General features: G+C 40.3%; 1 protein-coding gene across 1 annotated transcript in view; it reads left to right on the top strand.

Moving 5' to 3' along the window:
- Positions 1 to 21,411, top strand: part of cadpsb (Ca2+-dependent activator protein for secretion b) — a 50,847-nt gene extending 29,436 nt beyond the window's left edge. Inside the window, exons 13-33 of the mRNA XM_068742957.1 lie at positions 1,316 to 1,452; positions 1,543 to 1,730; positions 2,456 to 2,557; positions 2,657 to 2,720; positions 2,825 to 2,948; positions 4,242 to 4,310; positions 5,194 to 5,226; positions 7,600 to 7,706; positions 10,009 to 10,038; positions 10,565 to 10,573; positions 12,450 to 12,606; positions 12,711 to 12,852; positions 13,563 to 13,724; positions 14,977 to 15,132; positions 15,232 to 15,379; positions 15,466 to 15,540; positions 16,017 to 16,100; positions 16,367 to 16,399; positions 16,578 to 16,685; positions 21,040 to 21,144; positions 21,235 to 21,411. Coding sequence (XP_068599058.1) covers positions 1,316 to 1,452; positions 1,543 to 1,730; positions 2,456 to 2,557; positions 2,657 to 2,720; positions 2,825 to 2,948; positions 4,242 to 4,310; positions 5,194 to 5,226; positions 7,600 to 7,706; positions 10,009 to 10,038; positions 10,565 to 10,573; positions 12,450 to 12,606; positions 12,711 to 12,852; positions 13,563 to 13,724; positions 14,977 to 15,132; positions 15,232 to 15,379; positions 15,466 to 15,540; positions 16,017 to 16,100; positions 16,367 to 16,399; positions 16,578 to 16,685; positions 21,040 to 21,144; positions 21,235 to 21,411 — 2,210 coding nt within the window. The remainder of the gene's footprint in view (positions 1 to 1,315; positions 1,453 to 1,542; positions 1,731 to 2,455; positions 2,558 to 2,656; positions 2,721 to 2,824; positions 2,949 to 4,241; positions 4,311 to 5,193; positions 5,227 to 7,599; positions 7,707 to 10,008; positions 10,039 to 10,564; positions 10,574 to 12,449; positions 12,607 to 12,710; positions 12,853 to 13,562; positions 13,725 to 14,976; positions 15,133 to 15,231; positions 15,380 to 15,465; positions 15,541 to 16,016; positions 16,101 to 16,366; positions 16,400 to 16,577; positions 16,686 to 21,039; positions 21,145 to 21,234) is intronic.
- The last annotated feature ends 5,077 nt before the right edge of the window (positions 21,412 to 26,488 follow it).

Here is a 26,488-nt window from a genome sequence, read left to right as displayed (position 1 = left end):
CTGTCCTCTCATCCACAACATGGGTTCACTTATATTGCCATCTACTGATTTAACTTGGTGTTTCCAACCTTAGGGACTCTGTCCTACTCTTCTCTGATGTGAATTACTTTACTTGTCTTGTTCCCCTTTCCTGGAACAATCTGGAAAGTTCTCCTTTTTAGATTTGATTGAAAGTAATCTAATGTCCTGTAGTTTAATCCTCTGTAGTTTCCTCCATTTTTAAAAGCATTTTTTTTCCAGTGAATGACTAGCCTTCGTTTTATAGCCCTTACCTACTTCCTTCCACTGATCTGGAGGTTGATAGATGCCTGTCGTGCTTTGTTCGGTACCCTGGTCCTGTCCAGACTAGATCAGGCCTCCACCTCCCACCCGACTGCCAAATCACCATCTCTCATCTCTGTGTCTTGTGAACATGGCGCTGTCACGCACACCAAGGACATGACTGCATGTCTTATCTGTTTTCAATCATTTTTGTTCCCATCCTGTCATCTGTGACAGCTGTATAATTCAACCAACGCGAGGAATGATGGTCAGTTTAGTCGGGAGATGTTAGCTGTTGTGATTTAGAGAAGGCAAAAAATATTAGTCCACGAAGAGTTTCCTTTATAATTATTGAGTTTCTGGTAGACAAATAACTCAATGTTTTATAAATAATGGTGTCTCAGATTTAGTTGGTTTTTAGTGCCTGAACTTCTCAAAGACTATTGACAAATTTGTTGAAGCAAAACAGACATTAATAATCTGAGTATGACTTTCATACCTAGAGCAAAACCCTTAGTCTATAGCTTTATCCTTGAATTAGTGCTTTATACTGTATCTCTACAGAATGTTCAGATTTTTCCCAATATTTCTGTCTTTTTTTTTTTTTTTTACCAGCACACAGCCTAATGTTTGACAGGACCTGAATGACATTCAATAAATGCGAATGGCAGAATCTATTGACTACATAAAGAAGAGTGCATCTAATTCTATCTAGCAAGCACTCTTTCAAACATGGAATATTTTATTTCCCATGAAAGCCATCAGGGAATGGGGCACAGCGAGATGCTCGTATGCACATACAGTAGAAGATCAATAGAAGCACACCTATCAATGCAGAAAATCTCATTAAGCTGTTTGACACGATGCAAGTTGACACGATGCAAGTTGACAATGTAAGCTGTAAGTGTCTATAATTTGCCCTTAGAAGTAGAAAAACAAAATCCCTACTGTTTCTGTGTTGTGACGAAGACCTGCAGTTTGGTCGCCCCCCCCACACTGATGCCCTCCCTCTCCTCTGAACCATGTTCTCTCCCTTATGCCATTGGCTGGATAGATGCTGACAGAGCTCAGAAACATGGCATGGATGAATTTATCGCCGCTAACCCCTGTAGCTTCGACCACGCCTCGCTTTTTGAGCTGGTGCAGAGACTCACGTTGGACCACAGGCTCAATGACACCTTCTGCTGCTTGGTGGGTGACTCTGATATCTTTACGCCATTAAGCTGCTTTCGTTTGCTGATGTGCAGTAATGTGATCCGTGCTTGTGTTTGCATTTTGCAGGGATGGTTTAGCCCAGGCCAGGTGTTTGTCTTGGATGAATACTGTGCCAGGAATGGAGTGCGCGGTTGTCACAGACATCTGTGTTACCTACGCGATCTTCTGGAACGAGCAGAGAATGGAGCTATTATCGATCCCACTCTTCTTCACTACAGCTTTGCTTTTTGTGCCTCCCATGTCCATGGGAACAGGTGTGCCCTAACCCTTTATTTGTTTTGTGACATTTGTAAACTGGATTTGTGATCTTGTGAAGATTTCAACTCCTTTGAAACAAATATAAATTGTATTCTCTCAGGTAAACAAACAAAATAGAAAAGTCAGCCTCATCAGAAGCAGTCCATGCATTTTTTTGTCTTCCATTATTATAATTTTGCCATGTTTATATGTATTTAATTTTATGTTCTAATATGCTTAACCTTTACCAATTTTTGTGTCGTTAATCAATTGCATATTTCTACACATTTCCTTGTTTCTACCATTTTTCTTTGTTTTCTTTTTTCTCTGTCCTTTGCTGCCATAGTCTCTTATTGTCCATATTATTCATCCTCCCATGCGTTCGTTAAAGTCAGAGAGGGCAGCAATTACTGGGGGCCACTGGGCTATGAAACCCCAATGTCCCCAAAGAACTCCCAAAGCCCAGAACCTCGCACTGCCTCTAAACGATCACGCATATTCAAGTTTAGAAAGCGAAAGGATTCCAAAATGACAGAGTTTCAAGGGCAAAACAGGTGAGAGACGTTGTCCTTTATAACACAAAGAAAAACTCATGAAGCAAATTCAATGTTATTTGCAGTCAGTCCTATGCGACTGACTGTGAAACTTTGATTTATTTGCTGTTTTTGTCAGATGAGTGTTTGCATAATTTGAACCTCTGCAGGGTCAGCTGGGTAAAGTATGTGGGTTGTGATCCTCATAGGCCTGACGGGCTGAGCACAGTAAAAGTGGACGAGAAGGAGAGGTTTGAAGACATCAAGGAGCGATTGCGAGTGATTTTGGAAAATCATATTGTAAATTTCAGGTGACTTTACAACTCCCCAACATCACATTAGCTCAAGTCACAACATGTTAAGCCGACATCACTGTTGTTCCAATTGCCTGCCTGTGTCTTCCCTTGTAGATACTGTTTCCCCTTCGGCCGACCAGAGGGAGCACTGAAGGCCACTTTGTCCTTGCTGGAGAGGGTTAGGCTTTTTTAAGACCCCCCCCCCCCCACACACACACACACTGAAACAATTATGATGTAATGAAATCGGATTACATAATTCCCCTCTAATGTTGCCTGCAGGTTCTAATGAAAGACATTGTGACCCCAGTTCCACCAGAAGAAGTTAAAGGAGTGATCCGTAAATGTTTGGAGCAGGCAGCCCAGCTTAACTACCAGCGGATTAAAGAATATGCTAAAATCGAAGGTAATCAGAAACACACGACCCAGAAATACAGAATGACATCGGGTGAGAGTGTGTTAATCATGCATTTAAAAACTATTTTTTTTGTATGGTTTCAGATTGAAATTCTCTCCCAGTGGTTCTTTGTGGAATAAAATAACGGAAGCTACTTTCTAAAAAATCTTTTGACAAAAGATCACGTACACAGTATAACTCCAGACTTCCTTTTTTCCTTTTCCAGTGTAAGATTGTTGCTGTTATTTTACACACTTGGCATATGATATACAGATATATAGACATAAAGATATATAGCTATATATCTTTATATGTCCATATCCCAAATGATTTGCGGCATCCCAAATTATTTGTGACAGTTTGTCGGTCCCTTTCTGTCTCTCAGTGCAATAACTCTCTCCTGTGTTTCAGGCCTGCTTTAGCTCTGTGCTGTTCTGTAGGTCAAGTTGGCTTTTGTGTAGAGGTGTGTGAGTAAAAATGCATTCAAATCCAAAGCCCTGATATTTGTTGATGTGCTGATTTCTCGTTGTGCCTTGAGTATTCAAGTTGTGTGTAGTATCTGCTGGCATTTTAGAATCGGACTGTTAGTCCATCGTGACTGAATGTCCCCTCCGAGCTGCAGCGCCAGTCAATGCACTACCTCAGCGTAGCTGCTGCGTCTCCGAGTCCTCGAGCTGACTCCAACCGTCCCACTTTACTCCCCTGCCTTGAAATATCTCCTGTCACCTCTATCGTGTGTTCTTGCCGAAGACCACTTTCTTCTTTTTCCTGTCTGTTGCTGTCTGCTCTGCTTTTTTCCCCCCTCCTCTCCTACAGTTGTGGGCTTTGACCTCTTGACTTGTGATGTGATCAGTCAAAGGAATGCTGGAATTGAACGACCACAAAACCAGCATCGGCCTCCTTGCATGTGCTTTGAGACATAACAACATGACCTTTTCTTATTGGCATGGATTACATATTACAAATGTCATCAAGACAAGACATTTTAGAATGTCTTATTCTCTCTTGCTCTGGCTTTGCATACTTAAAAAAATCCTCTGATGTTGTTTATGCCTTGAAAGAAAACCTTCAGGGTGCTAAAGATACTAAGGATTCAAGCCTTACTATCTTTGCTATACGATTTGAATTTCTGTCCTTGTGAGGAGCCAGGTTTAAAATGAACCAAATATTTGGTTTTGCTAGTGGGTCATCTGCCCTCAGAATGTTATTTTCACCAGGACAGCCCTCTTCCCATCAGACTCAGACCTCTAGCCTGCACACCTCTGATCCCAGCCTCTTGCATGCCACAATCCTTTTTTATAGGGAAAAAGAGAGAAATGTTTGAGCACCCTGTCTTCTGCTTGGCGTCTCAAGTGATGGATTTAACCATCCGTGAGTACCTTCATCATCCTCTCCCAGTCGCTCTCTCTCCTCCATTTTATCAGCCCTCTTTTTCTCCCATTTCCCATCCTCCTTCCTGCATCTCCTCTTTCTTCAGAGATGTTGCTGTCGTCATGCTTGTTTTTTTGTTTTTTTTAAATCCTTGCCTTTTGTCTGTGAACGTGTGTGGGGAGCATCCCGGTCAAGAGATCTGAGCAGTAACTCGCCGAATCAGTCGGGGGTCCCTTTTTAGAACCATCTGTTTGTGATGGACATGAATGAGCAGTCTGGTCTGTAAGCTTCTTTCTTTTGGTTGGATGCCCATTCCTTTGACTTGAATGCATTTTTACATTTTTACATTGCTTACATGGTTACCTCCGCCAGTCATTTGGTCCGATCATGTGTCAGTGGGGTGATGTGCTGAACAGGTAGGCTTTGCTTTTCACCATGACACTAGAGCGTGAAGGAGCATCTGTCGACAGCGCTATTGTATGGGGAGGACAGGAGAGGGCTAGGGTGTTTTAACGGCTCCTGTTTGTGTGTCAAATTAAACGGACTCGGGCCACTCTGTCCTGTCTATGATCCTGACAGCTGTTTGTGTGTCTTAACTGTTGACGCTAGTCAAAGCTTTGTCTGTTAACAAGCATCTTATCACTTTATTAATTTTCCACAGGTTAATAGTTTCAGTATTTGTGGTTTTATTGTGTGTTCGTGATGTTTGTCTGTTGCCCAGAACCCTCAGTCCCTGGAGCTGAGATCGTCCCAGCAGATTCTCTCAAAGGGTCACGTGATGAATAAGAACTCTGAGCCCACTCCCCAATGTAATGTGAAGATAACCTTAGAACCATGTTAATTTTAAACATCTCCTCTTTTCTCTCCCTGTTTCTCGCTGAAGTTGAGAAAGGTCAAAAGGATCAGAAGGATCCAGGTGAACCTTTGTTTAGCTTGTGGCTTAGCCACAGTGCACATAAACATGTACACACAGACCTGACACTCAAACTCCTTCACACACACATGCATTTCGTGAAGAGATGCAGAACATATGCATGCACGGAATTTACCTGTAGCACATCTTTCACACAATATATTATATGCACTCTTGTAATAAACATTCAAATTCTCAAATGTCTTGGCATGTTTTAAGCATCTCTTAGTAAAGTAAATACTCAGAGATTGTATTACTTTATGTAAATATAGTATAGTAACATAATACTAGCGTGTTTCAAGACTATGCTATACTATAGTGCAATGTCCAATTTTAAAGTTGCATGTGCCTGAAAGTAATTTAAAGCAACAATTTTGCATGAAAAATTGTAGAGTAATGCAATCTCTTACAAAACGAATAAGTCATGTTAAAATAAAAGTGAAAGAAGAGCAACATAAGAGTAGTTTGAAATGGAGCACACATTATCAAACATCTCAACTAAAGAGCATTCTTTTAATAATCCGAGTCTGTCTAATTTCTATTACACACATGTAAGCAATAAAGTAATAAAACACAACAAAATACACACAAATATGGTTCTGTAGTACAGCCGGACATTGTCATCCAACCAACCAATCATTAGCCCAAATCTTAAACTTAAAATATTCGGATGCTTTTCTTTTTGCTTTTCTTTTGTTGAAATAGCCTTTCAATTTTCACAGCAATCAGACACATTGGGAAATGGTACTCTGTCTTTGAAAATACAAACTCTTAATTTAAAGCAATCATAAATATATATCCTAGAGCACTTACGAGTTTAATGGATTAATCATTCTGATGAGGCTATAATGACCAGTTTTGCTTTTCTTCCAGATAAATCCATTATTAAAATCTTACATCTGTTAATACTCCTCTTCACAGAATTATGACTTGCAGTCACCATTATACACATCATCCACGAGTATTTATTGTCTTATTTTAAAACTATAATTTTTTTTAGATATTTCAGATTACCATTAACAGCAATCTAATATGTAAAGTAAGTCATTCATTTAATCTAATTTAACCAGGACCCAAAAATTCATAGATATTTCCATTTGGCTTGGGTTGAAATTTGTTATTTCAGAAGATGGTAGTACGTAGTGAAATAATAGCAGAAGTAACACAAGAAGCCGATGCAGAACGTCAATGTCAATACCACTTATGTTTTATGTAGTCTCGTATACATGTGCTTTTTTAATTTCAGATTTATGTAGTCTCGTTCTACGTTCAAATTATATGCATATCATTCCATATGGACGCACTGTTTGATTAATCTCATTTCACTACATGTAACGGTCTTATCTGATCATTCTGTCAGCGAAGGTATGAGCAAGTGATTTGGAGAATTTGCAAATTATACACCGCCGTTAAAAAAGAAAGAGAGCCAAGTAGACCTTAGTGAGCGATTCCTTAATTCAGGCACTGTAAAAATATTCATTCAGACAAAGATGTCATTGATCATTCTAGTTAAAACTTGATTAGAAATGTAAAATGTATAAATCTATTTTTTTAAAGGATTTATAGGATATGTAATTGTTCTTTAGAAACAACCTTCAATGCACACAATCATTTTGATTGCCTTCTGAGCTGCTTCCATTGTGTGGTATCATTCATAATGCAGTGTAAAAAGATTCAAGTCAATATAATTACAAAAAGCACAGTGAGATGAAGTGAAAAAAGCATGAAAAACTCTGGTCTGCCTGGAAACGTGGGTGTCGGTTCGCTTGTGATGGAACCCTGGTTCTGTTCGTATGCAGTGTGAAAGCTCACCGGACCAAACATAACCATGTGATGCTGCTCAGAAGCTTCGGTGCGCTATAAGAAGTCAGTGTGAAAGCAGAAACGAAACAAGTGTTAAATTCAAAATTGTTGTGACTTTCAGCTCCCCAAATCGAACCGAGTCTGTTTGGTCAAGTGTGAAAACGACTCAAGAAAGTCTGGATTTAGAGATAATTTAATGAAAACTGCCAAGAAGTAATGAACTATTTTTACAGTGTCTGCTCATTGAGCGTTTCTCCACCATGTCACGTGACAGCTCCTTATACAGATGGCTTATTCAGTACCACCTCACAATATGCATGTTTTTGATGCCATATTGCACTTCCATCACAATGCCACTATTCTTGTGCCTGTTTTTGTTTTTTTTATGTCTTGCAACCCAAAATGCATTTGGATGTGAACACGCTTTACTTTTTAAGGGGGTATGGTAGGTAAATATCACAGTGTAAGCACTGTGTTTACACTCTCCTGAAGCAGTCAGACCCCCCCCCCCCCCGGAGTCCGTACCTGTGCTTGACTAACCACTCATCCCTCACCCTCATCCTTTTGTCTCAGAGAACGTAGGCCGCTTAGTCACACCTGCCAAAAAGCTGGAGGAAACAATTCGCCTGGCGGAGTTAGTCATAGAGGTCCTCCAACAGAACCAGGAACACCACGCGGAGGTGAGTGAGAACCCTCTCCTCCTCAAAACACTTTCCCTCTATACTCTCACTCTTATCTCACTGCGGCCCACAACAGGGAGTTAGTCTTTTTATTAGTCCTCTATGAATAAAGCTGCTTTCATCTATGTGAAAAAACTAATTAATTAATCTATAACCTTTTCAAAGATTTATTTACATTTCTGAAGCTCGAATTGGTGTTTGAAAGAGCATGGTTGCTTGGAATTGGGGAGCTCTTTGAGCAGAGAGTGTAAATTAGGGGGAAATGAAAGTTCTTTCTTCTAGTCTTCTACTCAGTTCATAGCAGAGAGTGGCAGTGTTATACAAGATGCTAAAAATGCAATGTTTAATTCAAAGTAATCAAAGAATGGAGTGTAAAGTGGAAATGTAGGCCAGTACAATGGTACTCACAGTTTACGCATGCTTTTTGGTAAGAATACAAATTAGCAAGTGGTGGAAAAAACACTTAGGTCTTTGAACCAAACGCACCAATATATATATACACAGTAATACCTTGACATATGAGTATAATTCGTTCCTGGACCGAGCTCGTAACTCAAATCACTTGTATGTCAAATACATTTTTCCCATATAAATTAACTTGAGAGAATTGAATCTAAAAATTGAGTCTAAAAACACTCAAATCAATGCTTTTTTAAAATTATTGCTATGGAGACACACACACACACAATGATATACTACATGATATACAGTATTATTGTAATATAAAATGTGGTTTTATTATGAGATTAACTTCTTTAGGGCTTGGGTGGGGAACCGGAGGGTCACCGGTTCAAGTCCCAGCCCAGTTAAAATATGCAGTGTGGATTGGTGGCTGGAGAGGGGCCAGTCTATCTCCAGGGCACTGCCGAGGTGCCCTTGAGCAAGGCACCACCCCACCCAACCGCGCCCTCACCCTATGCCCCCTCCATGCATGTCACAGGGGCCCTACATACTCTATGTGTGTGGATTGTTAGAGGGGCCCAGTAGTAGTAGGGTGCAAATGACATTTTGTGTGTGTGTGTGTGTGCACTGACATGATATACATATGACAATAAAGAGTTCTTCTTCTTAGCGCTAATGACAGTGAGCAGTACGGAGGAGGAGGGAGAGAGAGAGAGGGAGGGGGCCATTTAGCGCCAGCATCTGGAAGTTGCTCGTGTCTCAAAGCTACATTTTGCTCACAGGTTTGCTCGTGTCTCGGGACACTCGTATGTCGAGGTATTACTGTATATGTATATATATTAAGAACAGAAACGTTATTAGTATTGACACACACGTGCTGTACAGAAAGTCATAAATATTTTATGCAGGTCTACTATTCTTCTACAATCCTATATTGAAATCTCCAATACACACACACACATATATATATACTGAAGGCATTGAAACTATGAATAAACACACATGGAATTATGTTAAACAAAAACAGGTAAATGACTCAAAACACGTTTTATATTTTACATTCTCCTTTTTGCTTTTATTTCTGCTTTACATGCTTGTCATTCTCTCAATGAGCTTCACATCACCTGAAATGGTTTTCCAACAGTCTTGAAGGAGTTCCCAGAGGAGATGAGCAGTTGTTGCTCCTTTTCCCTTCACTCTGCGTTCCTTATCTAAGCTCATTGAGAGAAAGGCAAGGGCAAAGCTTCAATCAAAACAACTTTGAGGAATCCAAAATATAAAACATATTTAGAGTCATTTCACAAATTTATTTCTGGCTACAAAATTCCATATCTCGTTGCGGCAGGAATTGCATCCGGCATAAAACTGTGCCAGAATTAAGCATGCAATCGACTAGACGGTTGATTTGGCGACCCCTGACTGGATAAGGAGGAGAAAGAAGAAGAAGACGAAGGACTCCCTTGTGTGATAGTTTTGATGTCTTCAGTTTGTATAAAGTAATAAAAATAAAAATAAACCATTGAACGAGAAGGTGCGTCAAAAGCATTTGAGTGTGTAAGTATATATTCAATATATATGTTTAGGTTTTTGAATGTCTAGAATTTATTATTACTTTGAGTTAAAAAATAAAATGCAAAAGTAATGCAAAAATCAAATTTGCTAGAGGTTATTATAATTAAAGAAAATATTTAATTCTGAAATGTAGAGGATTTAATTCTCCTATTACCTGACTAATGTTCCTTTCCACCACTCTTGTATCCTGTTTGCTATTATAAACACTAAACCTCAAGGAAAGCATGCTGGGAATGTGCAGTTGTGTAGATCTGAAGGTGATCCAGTTGTGATCGTAGAATATACAGATAAAGCAGATTTATTGTATCTCTCTGAATATGCTTGACAGGCGGCAGTCACAAGTTCTGGAGATCAATCGGTACAGTATTTTTATTTCTTTTTCCTCACAGTCCTCATCACGACCCCCTCCCCCCCCCCCCCTGTATGGCATGTGCGCCACTACGGCAACAGGCTCCCTTCTAGACAGAGCGAGCTCCTAGCTGCTGTGGCAGTGGGTGGGTTTGGAGGCTTAGACGTGGACGCAAACGTGTTTAAAGTGGAAAAGCACTGTAGCTTGCACAACATAGTGTTATCATAAAGCATGTTCATCAGGCCATAAAGAGATGTCCTTTCTCTTCAAGCATGCTGAGCCAGTAAATTCCCCAAAAGTCTGCTCCATGTGAACCTTTGAAGTTTTATTCACCATAAACATTTGTTTCCCCTCCATTCAACAGTTAATTTCACAGTCAGCACTTGTTCAAGCATTTCTTCTCCAGCTTCTCTTTCATCCCTCTCTGCTGTCTATTCACAGTATTAAATACGTTTAATAGAGATGCCTCAAAAAGACTTGTTCTTTACATCTTCCTATGTCCTCACTGTCATATGATTGGTGACTGTCCGAGCAGGGAAAAGAGGTATGTAGTTAAGTTGAATGAGAAACTCCCATAATGCTCTGTGCATGTCCAGTAGGTCCCTTGACGTGGTTGCATAGATACAGCACTGTAGTTTAGTCTGCTTGGACACTGGTTTTTTTCCTAGCGCTCAGAGCTCTCCTGTATGCGCCCCTCTGTCAAAAGGTCGCTCCACCTGCTGACCATTGTGTGACTCCACCCCCCTACCCACACCCGTTTAACCTTCCCTTTAAAGTCCTGCGTAAGAATCCCACTCCCCGAATGTGATGGATGGAGATGAGCTTTGTTTGTTGCCCGTTTCTCTAACTCTAAAAAAACTGTCAAGATTTATTTTTTATTTTATTTTATTTTAATATTGGTATGAGGCAGGTAAGTACGGTGTGGACCACCACTGTTGTGGTCAAGCCAAATGGGGAAAATGGCTGAACAGATTTAAACGAAGCATGCAATATAATTTGGATAGATTTGGCAACATGTTAGTCTGAATGATACACACTAAAAAAAACCACACCAAGACTGTGAGCAGAGCAACTACAGCCCTTCCGCTGTCAAAGAAGTCCTGACCGACCTGGAAAACTGTCGGCTGAATCTCGGAGACTTACTTAGCTAATTGGAACAGACACCACAGGAGATGCTGTGTGCTGCAGTCTTTGGTACGCCTATTCAAGGATGTGCATGAGTCACATTTGCATCGAGCGGGCTTGTCAGTGATGTAAATGGTGGATCCCCTCATCTATTAGCTCGACAGTAAAGCATGCGGGGAGCTCCAGATTTGCATGAAAAAGCACTTTTCCCTTCCAACCCCACATGCACTGGTTGATTCTGTTGTTACAAGCAAACTTGACTTCCTTTAAAACGAATCTGTGACAGCAGTGTATTCATGCTCCAGTGCTCTGACACATACACGCACACACACGTACTAAACACACATAACACACTAACAGAGGTTCTTATGTTTCCCTGAAACTTGTTTAAAAGGGCATAATCAGCAAGTCTGTCAACATGCACGACGAGAAAAAATCCGAATACACATCCTGAAACTATAAAAACAAACATATTTAATATTTAAAGGAATAGTTTGACATCTTGGGAAGCAAACACTTTTGGTTTCTTTCTGAGAAAAAGAAAATGATGATGCCACTTTTACATCTGAATATACCTCCACCAAGAATGTTGTAAAGACTCCTAGGATTCCTGAAAGGCTGCGAGCCGTTTGTTGCTGTGACTGTTTGAGTCTGATATCTAGTGGCAGTGAGTCAATATATAACCTTTCAACGGTCATTTTGTCAGATGTGTCCAGAATACTATAACACAGAATGACCAGTTCTAGTGATCCAGCATGTTTGAATTGGCCACACTGAGATAACAAATAATAATTTTACAACTGAGACAAATTGTAACTGAATCTGTGCCGACTCAGTTTATAGGTGTGTGTTTTAACATTCAAGGAGTCACATGATGAGGGTCATTGAGGGACAGCTGTTTTAGGTGCAGTGGACATAATGGTTAAAATGAGTTGCCTTGTGTGCTGTTTATTTAAAGTAGGTTCAATAAGTTAGGTTTAGTTTAGCCTGAAGCCCAGGATCAAGGGGAAACTGCTAGCCAGGCTAATGCAGCATACAAAGCCAAGCTTGCAGAGTGATAGTGAGGTCTAATACTCTGCAAATATCTCCCAAAATGTTGACCTATTCCTTCATTCATGGAGCGTACACAAAACCTGTGTCCTCTCCCTTCAATATCTGATGAGCTCCAGTTATGCGTGCCATGTCTGCCTTCTTTCCGTCCTTCCTCTAGTCTTATTTTTTTGTGACTCTCATCTCATTTCTCAACTTGGAGCCCTTGCTCACCTGTTTCGCTGTCCCTCATGCTGTCTCTCCAGGCATTTGCATGGTGGACAGATCTCATGGTGGAGCATGCTGAAAACTTCCTGGCCCTTTATGCCATCGACATGGATGCCGCTCTGGAGATCCAGTCCCCTGAGAGCTGGGACAGCTTTCCCCTCTTCCAGCTGCTCAATGACTTCCTCCGGACAGACTGTAAGCACGTGCCCTGCAGTTATGGTGCCGCCACTTTAGGTATTATAAATTCTACATAAACAAGATTAATTTTTCTTCCCTGCCACTGCCTCTCTTTTGCACAGATCACCTGTGCAATGGAAAGTTCCACAAACACCTTCAGGATCTGTATGCACCTCTGGTGGTTAGATATGTGGATTTGATGGAGTCTTCCATCTCACAGTCAATTCACAAGGGCTTTGAGCGCGAGTCCTGGGAGCCGGTAAAGTAAGGAGCCTCCGTCTTCTGAGCTAGGCTGCAGGATATTCAGATGACAGACTGACTGTGTGGAGGCTGAGGAATCTGGGAGAGCAGCTGTATTGTTCACCCAGGCTTCATATAGGTTCACTTTTAAAGAAAGAGCCAAGAGTGGGCTGAATAACCCATTTTTTATATATATATATTTTTTCTGTTCAGGAAATAAGTTATTTACGCTGAAAATAGTCTAAGACTAATGTATGTGTCTTACCAATTTCTCAGACACATTTGGGTCAGGGCAACGCGCAAAGTTTTTGTTTTGTTGTGTGAACTAACCTTCATAAAGTGTGCTTTGACATTTTGCCAGAAAAAAAGGCCTCCAGTTTGTTATGTTGCTGTTTAGCATTTGTTGTGGCTTTCACATTTTTTGAATATATATATATATGTAGAATTGATTAAGCTAGGTAAAAGGTTTTTCTTGGTCTTCGTTTTTTTAAATTATTATTATTAATTATTTTTGCCATACATGTGCATCCAGACGCTCTTCTCTCTCTAGGTCTTTGTATACTGTGCGTCTTTGACAATGACTGTCTTGTATACGGTGTGTGTTACTGTTCATTACCGTCTTCACCTGATTTCTAATTTTACTTTGATGATGAGTGTTACATGTCTTTCTGCAGCTCCCACACCACTGTTACGGATTTTTTTTTTTTTTTCTGTTTGTCTTGTCTTTTCTGCAGGAGTTTAACAAGTAATCTGCCCAATGTGAATCTACCAAATGTGAACCTCCAAATTCCCAAAGTACCAAATCTGCCAGTGCCAGTAGCAGGACTATCAGTTAACCTTCCACAAATGCCTAGCTTTTCTACCCCGTCGTGGATGGCTGCTATATATGACTCTGAGTGTGTATTCAACTGGTTTACTTTAGAAAACACGAAGCAAACCCAGACTGCCTTGGTATGAAGATGGTCTCAGCGAAAGAGGATTGAAAATTGGCATTCGATTATTTTTCCAAGAACAGAAAAACTTTTTCTGTGAAGCTTTACCTGGAGATAAAACGTTACACAAAATTAAATTAGAGAATAATCCATTGTGTGATTGCTCCATCATTATATCCATGTTCATGCCAAGAGCACTCAGAGAGGTGTGAGAGTAGTCGGGGTTCTGCTTTGAGATATAAATTAAAGGCTGGAATGCTGTCATTTTTCCTCAACGTGCATGTTGTTGAGCTGAGGTGTAGAGAAACAGGCCAAAAGAAAACAGTTATTAATATAATGTATTGCTCTGACACTATTCGGGCATTTCCTGTGCTGAAAACAGCAGCAGCCTGTCTACAGTTAAAAACGAAGAGCTTTGTTCTCTGAAAGACGTACAAGTATGTCCTCAAAGTCACTGTCCAGACATATTTAGTGCTTTTGTATTGTTCTGTAGATTTAGATCATTCATGGCCTTAAGTTCACCTCTAACCCCGACCAACCACTAGTAGTCTGATTGGGAGGGAAGGTAATGGCTTGGAGGTGACGGCACAGAGACCACGCAGATGGCTTCCGCTCTGCGACACTCCTGCTCCCTGCTGACTCTTTCCTGCAGTGCTTTCCCAATGAGCTCTCCTCAGGCTGTCCTAAAAGGTCTGCATGGCTTGTCTGGTAATCTTCCAGGGGCCCCACCAGCCTGGGGACATGGATGTTGAGAGAGGGCCTGCGATGAAGGGGAAAATCAATTGGATTTTTCTTTTTTGGAGTGTGTGTGGACTTCATTCATAGAAGCTATTTTTACAAGCCCTCCCTCACTCCATTCCCTCTTCTCCTTCGTCTTGACAGAGTGCGATTAGCTGCTGTAGCTGCAGTGACATTATCTGCATGTGGCCAAATTCACACCCTGATCAATAACCATACTCTTCAGGATGGTTATTGATTTGTTACAGCAATCCTGCCTGCCTGTTTCTTTTCACCCATACACTGACTGTCCGGGAAAACCTGAACAAACAGGAATGAGACAGATTTTTGGATGGACCAGTCAGTATATGGTCAGCTCAAGTTTTGCTTTGTTCAGGTGTGGAAGAACAGCATCTTCCTCTGCACCTGACACACCTCCTCCCCTATCACTTCTGCAGCTTGACCTTCTGACCTCCGTGTGTGCTTGTGTTTGTATCAGTAATGGCTCCGGCACATCAGAGGACCTGTTTTGGAAGCTGGATGCCCTCCAGACCTTCATCAGGGATCTGCACTGGCCCGAGGAAGAATTTGCCAAACACCTAGAGAGTCGCATCAAGCTCATGTCAAGCAACATGATTGAGAACTGCGTCAAACGGTGCGTTTGCATTAGTAAATTAAAGATTGACAGGAACAAAGATGCTCAGAGGCATGAAATGAGAATGAATGCCGTGTGAATATTTCTCTTGCACTGCAGCACTAGGATGGCCTTCGAGTCCAAGCTGACAAAGAGCAGCAAGTCCACAGATTTCCGTATCTCTCCAACTTTGTGCACCATGTTTAACGTGATGGTAGATGCAAAGGACCAGTCGGCAAAACTATGTGCGTTGGAGATGGGTCAAGAGGTAAGAACATCACAAGGATTAATACAAAAATCATATTATAACTACAATAAGAAATTAGTAAATAAAAAATATCTCTTATGTTGCAGAAACAGCTCCACTCCCACATAGATGAGCTGATTGAAGAAAGCGTGAAAGACATGATCCAGTTTCTGGTTGGAAAGGTGGGAATTTCAACCGGCAGTGACAGGAAATCTATCGGAATGTCAGCTGATAGGACGGGAAAATGAACACTAGTGTCAGCGAGCAGCACAGCAGGGACGGCTGTGCTGAAACAGCTACCGGATGGATTCGCTCAAACATTTAGTCCTCGCATGATGAGAAAATCTTGTGATTTATGAGCACCATGAGTTTTATATTCATGGTTTCTGTTCAAAAGCTCAATAGTTAAAATCTACTTCACGTTTGAGCCTGGCTCAGGATAAACGTTAGTATATTTCATTAAACAAACATTAGCAGATCAAAATATACATGCTTCTAATTTTCCCATGACCAAAGGACATCATATATAGTAACACCGATTAGCCTCAGCTGTCCTTGGTCTTTCTTACCAAACACATACTGCTGCTTGGTATAAATTATAGCTGCTTGACCTCAACATGCAGTGACGTTTAACGGTTGCTTCTATGCATTGTTTCAGTTTGTTGTCATTCTGGAGGGAGTGTTGGCCAAGATTTCCAGATATGATGAAGGAACTCTCTTCTCCTCATTCCTGTCTTTTACGGTGAGGTGAAGCTTTTTTTAATCTGCCTCTACTGCTTTATTGTCCTTAATGAATTATTCAGTAGCATTAAGGTTGGTTTTTGAACCGTAATGCCTTGACTTTAACTTGTCTGTAGAATATTTGACCATCTAAATCTGGCAGGAATTACCTCCCCTTGTATAAAACATAGAAAACCTTTTTGTATTGCTTTCAGTTTGACAAAGTAAATTACAAGTAAGAGTGAATTTAAAAACGCACCCACTCCATTTGACTTTTTTTCCCCCCAGGTGAAAGCCGCCTCTAAGTATGTGGATGTACCTGTAAGTGCAGAGACCCCCTAAATGAGCTCCTTCACCACTCACACAAACAAATTATTGTATTTTATTGCTTAGTTTAGGACCAGCAGTGTTTCTTTTCTGCCTTTTTGTGATAGTTCGATGACAGCACTTGCTTTATTCCTCTCCTGAGCTTTGACGATGTTCTGCCTCTGGTTTTCAGAAGCCTGGAATGGACGTGGCCGACGGCTACGTGACCTTTGTGCGCCACTCTCAGGATATCCTCCGTGATAAGGTCAATGAGGAGGTGTATATAGAAAGGTTATTTGATGTAAGTAAGATGCCGTCTCCTCCTCACTAGAAGGGAGGGGCCTTCCAGAATGTGGCAAAACAGCAGGGCAGAGAGGGATAAGTCCATTTTGATACCAGGGAATGTATTTCAACCTGGCAGAAGAGGCTTTCTTCATACCTCTTTCCTTCTTGATGTGTCGCTCTCTTTCTGTCTCTTTTCTCTCTGAACTTTAGTGTCTACCTTCTGCATTCTAGTGTGCCTCAGTGCTTTTGGGCCTTTGTGTGTTAAAAAAAAAAAAGAAAAAAAAGAAGGAAACTTTTACTTACAAAGAGTCCATAAAAGCATCTTCAAAACAGGATTATCTGAAGCAGTGCTCTCTGGATAGAACAAAACCATCATAGTGTTCATCAGCCAAAGCACCGACTTATAGTTCTTCACCACCGTTTTCTGTGATTTAAGATATTTTTCATGCAAACATGTCAGCTTCCTGAATAAATGACACTCAGCCTCCCTGGCCTTAATCCGCAGCAGACACTGTGAACGGGTAATGCTGAGTGAGCGATGTCCTGCTGGATGGGCCGAGGCGCCATCATGATGTCACAGTCAGAGGCTGACATGTCTTATGCTCTTGGTCTGTCAAAGCAGTGGTTCCCAACCTGAGTCCAAGACCCCACTAAGAGGGCACAAGTTAAATAATTTAGATGTGAGAAGAGCTCAAACTTTATTATTTGTTTATTCTCAGCTGCTCTTCTCAAGAAAACCTTTCATGCAGGTTGTTGCACCAACTTGAGTTTGGACTTAACCATAGTATTAAACTACTATGCTACTACTACACGTCTCTTAAATAATGACAAGACAAACAATGCTCTTTTAAGGCAAAACATTTTCTATGAGTCTTGCACAAATATTTCTCCAGTTGACAAGGAGTGACTCACATTTATAAAGGGAAGGTGTGATTTTTCTCACGGCTCTATCTTTGGAGCTGAAAACAATATATCAAAACGAGGTGCCAGCTTTGATTAACAAGTCAGCTTCTGTACCTGGATAATTTACTTCTAATTCTGTTGTGGAACACTTCATAAAGCCTGCCCGATTCATGGTTAAGAGGAGTCGGAGCCACATCAGGCAATCAAGGCTTTTGTCAGAATATAAATGAGTGTGTTTGATGTAAATGAGAAGTGAACGATTGATGCCATGCAAAGTTAACATTACACACAGCCAGTGCAACAGCCTGCAAGCTCGAAATGGAGCAGTCACTCCCACAGAATTCTACATTGCGTGTTGATGGGTTGTGAGAAAGTACGACCCAAGTAAAGAACATAAACAAAAAAAGGTCCCAAGCCCAAAAGAGGTTGGTAACCAGTGTGCTAGAGGATGCAGAGAGCACTGTCTTAAAAAACATAATCCTAAGCAGGATACATTGGCAGCAATGTGTCCTCCATGTGTGAGTTCAACGACACATAATGGTGTGATGTTTGTGCTTCATGTCATTCAGACTCCAGTTGTACAGATCCGTGTCTCTACAGGTGTGTGACAGACTCAGTTCTGTGCGGCAGTGGCGATGTCGGTTACGTTTCGATGTCTGAGAGACGCTTCAAGTTTTGTTTTTCCTTTTGTGATGGACAAATCAGATTTTGTTGTTGTTGTTGTTTCAGTCAGGAGTGACGCTGTTGTGTGGGTCTGTTTTTGTCCTGGCCTGGCGGACCACCCCGACTGCCCTCCCTCAGTGTAGTCGGGTTGAATGTGGAGTTTCCCCCTCGTGTCCTCTGTGTGTCTCCAGAGAGCACTGAAATCTTATTTAACACCGTCGTGTTAAAACCATCCAGCTTTTTAAGCTATAAACTCCAAGGATGTCTTTTAACTTTCATTTAAATGCACTACTATCCATTCATCCATCCATCCATCCATCCATCCATCCATTTGCATGCACGTGTAGAGCTTTCCAAGATGTTGCATAGACTACTTTTTCCTCTCTTTCTTTCACTAATTAATTTGAATATCTTTATCTCCTCTTTTCTAATTAACACCATTCCTGCTGCCTCCTCTTTCAAAAAGTGGCACTTATCTCTAGTGTTGCATCGCGTTGTTTTATCACATTATGTTGGTTGGCATGATTTTAGAGTCAAATAATCTTCCCGTGTACATCTTCTAGCATGACCCTCCTCCTCCTCAGAGTTCTGCCTCATTTGCACATACAGCAGTCTTCCTCAGCACGTACTCTACCACCCACCCACCTGCAAAGCCTGCATGCACTGTACGCTCAACTCCACTGTGAAGTGGACAGGCATCTGCATATCCGGCTTCAAGTTCAAACCTTTCAACTGTTCAGTTCATCTCGATCTAAAAAACAACTTCAGCTAAAAATATAAAACTCCCAAGTAAACCACCAAAAACAAATAAATTAAAATCCTACTATTTCTACTTAAGGCCTAAGAAACCTGTTCTGCATTCCTGCCTACTCACATATTTGAAGTTGACTTATTTTCTTTAAATAAGAGGCGTAACAGCTGTTTCTATAGGTGCTGTTCTCTTGTAACTTTAAACTGGTAAACTGCCACCCAAAGCAACATGTAGAAAAGATACAAGAACATAGCACTACTGCTCCCTGCCTGCTAACCATTAACTCACACTCATGCTATTTTTCTTTTGCCAAATCAACTGGTGTCAAAACTATAATTTAAATTCCCCATAGTCTTTTTCTATTTGTGTAAGGTATTTAAATGCAGCTCAGGATTTCTACTTGAATAAATTATAAGTAAAGGATAATTAATTGCCGTAAATAATTAATAGGTCATGCTGCTTTTACAAAATATAGACTTGGATTGCACTTTCAGGATTTCAAATGAAAATCGCAGCTGGAGATAAATCTGTCACATCTTTACAGCTTCTATTTATTTTCTTAATTCCTTCAAGTGGCTGTAGCGTCTTTGGTAATGTTTCCTGAAAGAGCTTTATTCAGTGCTCATTGCTACTGAAACATTTTCAACGTTTACTGAATCAAACTGAATTTCCCAAACAATATTTACATTAATTTAATTAGTCAAAATTTGAGGGGATTTGATTTAATGGCGAAGTTGAAATTTACTGTATCAAACGTCAATGATTAAATGCCTTGTGGAGTAAATAACGCAAGGATTTAGACAGGTACATCTGTTTATTAATATATAGACCCTGAAAGCCTCTTTTCACAATAAGTTTCGTACTATGATTGATCTCAAATGACATTTTTGGGGGTGCACTTACATTTCGTCATTGTTGAGCACTAACACTGAACAACTAAACTACAAGCAGGATACAAATGAAAGTGGAGGAATATTAGCATGACTTTGTCCAATAAAGATACATTTTGCAAAGCAGTATATTCAAAAATTGACCAGTTAACATGTATTATTTCTTATGCAAAAAAAAGGTGTGAATATTACAATCATTAACATTCAATTAATACTAAGCAGCAATTCAACATTTTATCTGGGTGTATTTCTTTGAAGTAACATGGACTTTCTTCCTTGGAATATGTTTATATTATTTGTTAGCTTTGGACAATTTAAATAATGATAATTTGTCATCCTTGGACAGAACCAGTCTCGTTTCCTCCTCCTTTCACACTAAACTGAGCAAAGCTAAGTTCGGATAAGCAAAGATACCTGGCTGTTAGTATCTTAAGCAGCCGACAGGCTTTTTGGCCTCTACATGTAAACTGCTGTAAGAAAGTAACAAAGCATACATCCCTGAAATGAAAAGATGCTCCAATAATACACAACTGTAAATAGTTTGTTTTATCCTTAGAGGTCTCTGTGATGGTGCAGCTTCTTTTCTCCTGTTTTAAGTCTACTTATATGGACATATGAAGATGTTCCAAAATCAAAATTCATCATTAAAATACTCAAATATTCTTTTTCTCTCCCCCAAACCCAGAAGTTTAGATTTTTAGCTCATTTGGTTGTTTAATATATCCAGAATAATTACGATTTCGGGGCTATAAAGCAGGAGGAGCGCAGAATTACAAGTTAGCTACATTTGATTTACATGAACAGTCGAGGCAGGATCACAACAGTGGCTTGTTATTCTTTATTTGAAAGGATGTGTTCATTTTGAACTTCATTATTGTGTTGTACCTGGCTGCATTGATTCTTGATTCTGGCTCTTGAAATGCAAAAATGTCCATTACTACTCGCTGAGCAGCGATTATCCTGCTCAGACTCATGTATTGAAGCAGCTCGGAGATTTTATTGAAGTGATGCTTGAATACACACATGGGGGGGTGCTTGAACGTTAATGTATGTGTTTAGCTGTAGCTGCTTGTATGTCTTAAAGGTTAGGTTCATGCCACAATGCCTTGAGGATGTGTGCGAGTGTGTGTTTTGCTGGAGAGCGTTGTGTTTATGTGTTTCAGCAATGGTACACTGCCACCATGAACCTGCTGGGGACCTGGCTCACTGAACGCATGGATCAGCAGCTTCACGTCTACCAGCTCAAGATCCTCATCAGGATTACGAAGGTGAGGGCAGAGGCACCCATCAGGTTGATGAAACACCCACATTTTGTTGCGCTCCACAGACTGTGCTGATGCATCTCTGTCCTTCTGCAGAAGAAGTACCGGGACTTTCGCCTGCAGGGCGTCCTTGACTCCACCCTCAACAGTAAGATGTACGACACGGTGCGCAACAGGCTGACTCTGGAGGAGGCCACCGCTTCAGTGAGGGAAGGGGGAATGCAGGGCATCTCGATGAAGGACAGCGATGAGGAAGATGAGGAGGATGACTAGAGCTCATACACCGACACTCCTTCCCCTAAACCCCTTCACCCCCTTTCACACTTTTGACTTTAGCCTGGTTACTGATGCATGTACCGACTCAGATAGCCACTCTCAGACCTCTTTGTGAGCTCGAAATGCCGATGACGGAACTATTAACTATTAAAATAGTACTTATGCTGAGGAAAATGTTAAAAAATAACCATGATTGGCAGTTTAGCTGCGTCAGATAGCACCTATCTTTGAGTCATTCATTTCTAAATTCATTCCTGTGTGTTACTAAGCAATATGGAGAACCATTTGTTTGACAATGTTGAGTGAGATTAATAGGTGTGTCCTCGTCCAATGCAAACCTATATGGCGCTTCTTTGTCGTATTCTACATTCATTAATGGTACGTTGTCGTAATGATGAGTGTGTGGACCCTTTTCTTTGTCTCGTCTGTTCTTAAGTGAAATCCCACTGCTTAAAACTGAAAATAAAACTCTGTATTTGTTTACAGCTGTTACAGATACATTGTCGTCTGCGCACTGTTATTATCATTGACAGTAAGTCTAGACCTGCACTTTTATCGTATGTCAATGCTGTGTAATTTTATCTCAATTTACTAATTAAATATGATTCAACAGGAATCTGGAACTTCAACAAGTGGGTATTTGAGAGATGCAATATTCTCACAGCTCCATTTTGATAACTTGGGAGATTCTATTTTTCTTTCAACATTAAAAAGGCCTTGAAACAGGTTCTATTTTAATTGAGTTTCACTTTTACAGAGAAAAGAGCAAATGTTTTTTTTTTTTTTTGTGAAAAGGTTGGTCTGTCTTTGTTCTGTATTTGTGTAGAATGAGATGTCTGGCATTTGTTTGGGTCTCACTGTTGTTTGTATATATTATATAAATATATATAAATATAAAATGCTGTACATTGCATTCTGAGCCATCGCTGCATGCCTGTGGGTTCCCACCCTCCCCAAACACTTTCTGTTTTCTGTGTGAATTAGCTGGTGGATTCATTCTTGCTTTTGCCTTATGAACGCCAACAGCTGTCATATGCAGGAGCCGTGGCCTCTAAATAAAAATGACTGTACATGTGCATCCATGTGTCTGTTTACTTGCTGCACCTCCACCTCAGACACAACAGTACTCGATCATGTTTTCTCAAGAACAGAACTAGGGTACATCCTCTCGTCCTTTAAAAAAGAAAAGAAAAATGAGACCTGTATATTTGTTCAGACTGAACAATACTTACCGTACCAATCATGACGCTACACGTCATCTCTTGGCTCCACGTGCATGTGTATGTGTTCGCTTCCTCAGACAAACAAGCCGAGCGGTGCTTTTTCCCGCATTTTATACAAAGGCAAAATGGTAATTGAAAATGGTGTGTTTATTAGTTATTATTAGTGTTGGGGCTAATTCACTTTGCCGGATTTAACGTGGTTAACCTAATATCTGCATTGTATTACACACCAACCACACAATGACGGGTAACTAGGTCAACGATTTATCGGTGTTTATAGCTAAAGACATATTTAATAAGTTCCATGAACATTTTCCTTGGTAAACTATTACCAGATAATCAGAAATAGTTGCAGCCTGAAATGTATTCACAGAAATGAAATTATGGTACTGCATGTTTGATCCGGCATAATGCCAACAAAGACTGAAACAATACAAATGTATTCTTACCGTGCATGACAAGAGCAGAGTCTCCATAGATTTCAGTGATGTTGATAGTCAGTTGAACTTTGTGCCGTACTCCGTTGTAACGTTGCAGTGATGCTCAATTCCAATCTTTTTTTTTTGCCAAAAATGCTTCGAAACAGAGTGAAAAAAAATCCTTCACTGAACTATTTAAAGCCCCTCCGTTTGCTTTTCAGAGAAATATCCATATCCAGAAAATATCTGAACAAGAAACCAGCGGGAAGTTCTGCCTGCTTTGCAAATGAACACAATGCGTTTCCATCCATTTGGTCACATACTGTCTGATTGTGGTAGCTGTCTTACATGGTGGGGCGGGATGGGGCGTGACACGGAAAGGTCAAGTCTGGGGAACGGGCGGGCCAGTCCATAGCATCAATGCCTTCTTCCTGCAGGAACTGCTGACACACTCCAGCCGCATGCGGCCTAGCATTGTCTTGCATTAGGAGGAACCCCTGGGAACGACGCTGACAGACACAGCGAAGCTTCTTGCCACAGCTCGCATTGACGCGGCATCCTGGATGAGCTGCACTACCGGAGCCACTTGTGCGGGTTGCAGGCTCCGTCTCATGTTACCACTAGAGTGAAAGCACCGCCAGCATTCAAATGTGGCCCAAGCTTCAGCCAGGAGGCATAGAAACTGAGGAGTGGTCTGTGGCCACCGCCTGCAGAACCACTCCTTTAATGGGGGTGTCTTGCTAATTGCCTATAACTTCCACCTGTTGTCTTCCAGTTGCACAACAGCATGTGAAAGTCATTGTCAATCAGTGTTGCTTCCTCAGTGGACAGTTTGATTTACATTGTGTTGTTTAATTGTTCTATTATATTTACGGGTTAATAAAAAAAAAAATCATTTCTTATGCAAAACCTGAAATTTACATAAAATGTCAATAATCAAGTCTGATAATGAATGCCATCTATTTACCGAGCATTTAGAACAGCTCTTCGATGACATCAAACTATCAATAATATGCATCATGTATAACAACCGTCATTGAATAATAACAATGAGTAAAGCTAATAGAATGCAGGGCCATTCAGTGTAACTGAGTATTTTCAGGGTGGTACAGGATTTGAACGCTTCCACTGTTAGGAGAAAGAGAGCCAGCAGGGGGCGACACCAATACATCAGTTTGAGTGAATGTCTATCAGCAGTTTGTTGTAACCCAAAGATGCTGTGCCCCCAAAGCCAGGCTTTATTTAAGAATGTATAGCAATACAGTTACGCTATTAAATAGCACTATAACAATATAATGATTTATGACAGCATCATAGAAATATACGGCAATGACACTATCATATACACATGATATGATGGACAAACCCATTTTATTATTTATTTAAGTTACAAAGTAGACTCAACTTCCAACCCGGCGGACTAACATACTGGACCTGAATAACTGTCAGGAAAATCTGGTTCAAGCTGGCTTGGGTGTCAGAGGGCAGCTGGGACTCTGCTGTTGAATTTTGATACCGATTTCATTAAACTTCAGTTTCCTACAGGTCTACTTCACAAATCAACTCTTCATATGAAAATATAAACATCTGTGAAGACAAACATTACATTAAATTCAAGGTTTCTTGAAGTTTTTAACCACAACTCTCATTTTCAGTGAGTGTGTAAAATATAAGATAGAAAGGTTGTTGGCATTCATTCTAAAGAGAAAGAAGGTACTGAACCAGGATTCTGGCCATGTGTTCATCATAATCAACCAAGAGAGGGGACATTCAGATTTGAAACTGCCATATAATGAATGAATAAAATTGTCTGAGAATAGAATATCAGCCCAAATGAGACGCGGCTTACGGTCAGCATTCTAAATTTTGTTTTCTAATGGGAGGAAAGCTTCATGTGCGTCCATTATAGCGATTAATCCTGAGAACAGAGGCATGCTGAACTGTTAAAATGCTAAAATTCATACTGGTGTCTGTACTGCAAGATCAAACAAATTTAATTTTAAATTCCGGCTGATTAAATACATCTCAGGACAAAACCACTCACATGTTGAGGACTTGAACCACGTCTTTGGTTACAAATAAAACATCAATGTCCCAGAAATAGAAACTCCAGTACCTACAGAAAGTATTCACCTCTCCTGTATGTCTTCATATTTTAATTATTTACAACTTTGAATCACAGTGGATGTAATTAGGGGGTTTTATGCACTGATCAAAACAACCACTTGATATTGTTAAAAAGTCTAGTTCCATTTAAAGTAACTACAAGTTCCACATTGAATTTGAATGAAACTGCAAATAATGGTGTGACTGGTACATGCTGGATGGGGATGTAAGGCACTGGGAATCCTAAGTGTGATGAGAAGATGGGTCACTGGTGAGACCAGAGGCCGAAAGACAGGAGACCCTGTACAGGGGTTCCACCAGCTGTATGGAAAAACAAAAAGCTCTCCAGAAAGCATGTGGGAGAATTAAAGCTGTTCGTAAAAATAATTAAAGCAAAGATATGCACCATCAGCAGCACAATGCTGGCCGAAGATGATCATCTGCAGGAGGCGGGTGAGGGTAGATAGTAAAGTTTAAGAAGTGAAGGCTAAAGAAAATACCCTATTTTTTTAAATGAAAGATTTATCTTTAAGTGATACAATGTAAAACAGCAGGTACACATTTAGTCTGAAAATATTTAAATGTTCTGTTTCCCAAACCTAAATCCATTTCTAAATGACTAACAGGACTCAAAATGATGTTCGCTCAAAGTTATGACACGTAAATATGATACGATCGAAAACAGAACCAGACGCAAAGTCGAGGATGGCCTGCTGTGATCGGCGCCACCATACAAACAGCCATTCTTTTTTTCTAGATTTTGGCACACACAGAATAAAGTGTCGGTGCTGTTGGTCAGTGATTGATATCCAGCCTCAGGCCTCATATCATTTTGACATTTTTATAAACTAAAAACGTGCCCATATTTGTGAATTTAACGTTATAAATGTTGCAAAATCTGAAACGTTTGAATAATTGTGCTCTCAAGTCTAGGTTTTCAGTTATAATAATCTATTGTAATATACGTAATTAATTCCTAGCCATTTGCTCCTTTCATTGATCAGCGGCAAAAATACTTCATAATTACATCCACTCTGATTTATTGTGATGCAACATGGGGTGAATATTTTTTGTAGACATTGTACTGCATCAATACAGACACCCATTACATTTGTGAACAATTCTGCTACGACAGATTTGAAAAGCTGGCAAGGAAAAAAGAAAAAAGCTTTCCAGATTCTTTATGACACATTACAGAACTAAAAAAAATAATATATATATATATATAGATCCCTGTATAAAGCCATAAACATTCACATTAGATGTTTTGACAAGCATGAACAAAATAAAGAAAAAGCCATAAGTACAAAATACAAGACAGCAGTG

This window comes from Brachionichthys hirsutus, chromosome 8 (assembly GCF_040956055.1).
Source record: "Brachionichthys hirsutus isolate HB-005 chromosome 8, CSIRO-AGI_Bhir_v1, whole genome shotgun sequence".
NCBI classification, from domain to species: Eukaryota; Metazoa; Chordata; class Actinopteri; order Lophiiformes; family Brachionichthyidae; genus Brachionichthys; species Brachionichthys hirsutus.
The sequence above is the reverse complement of the archived record's forward strand: the minus strand, read 5'-3'. Positions and strand labels throughout refer to the sequence as shown.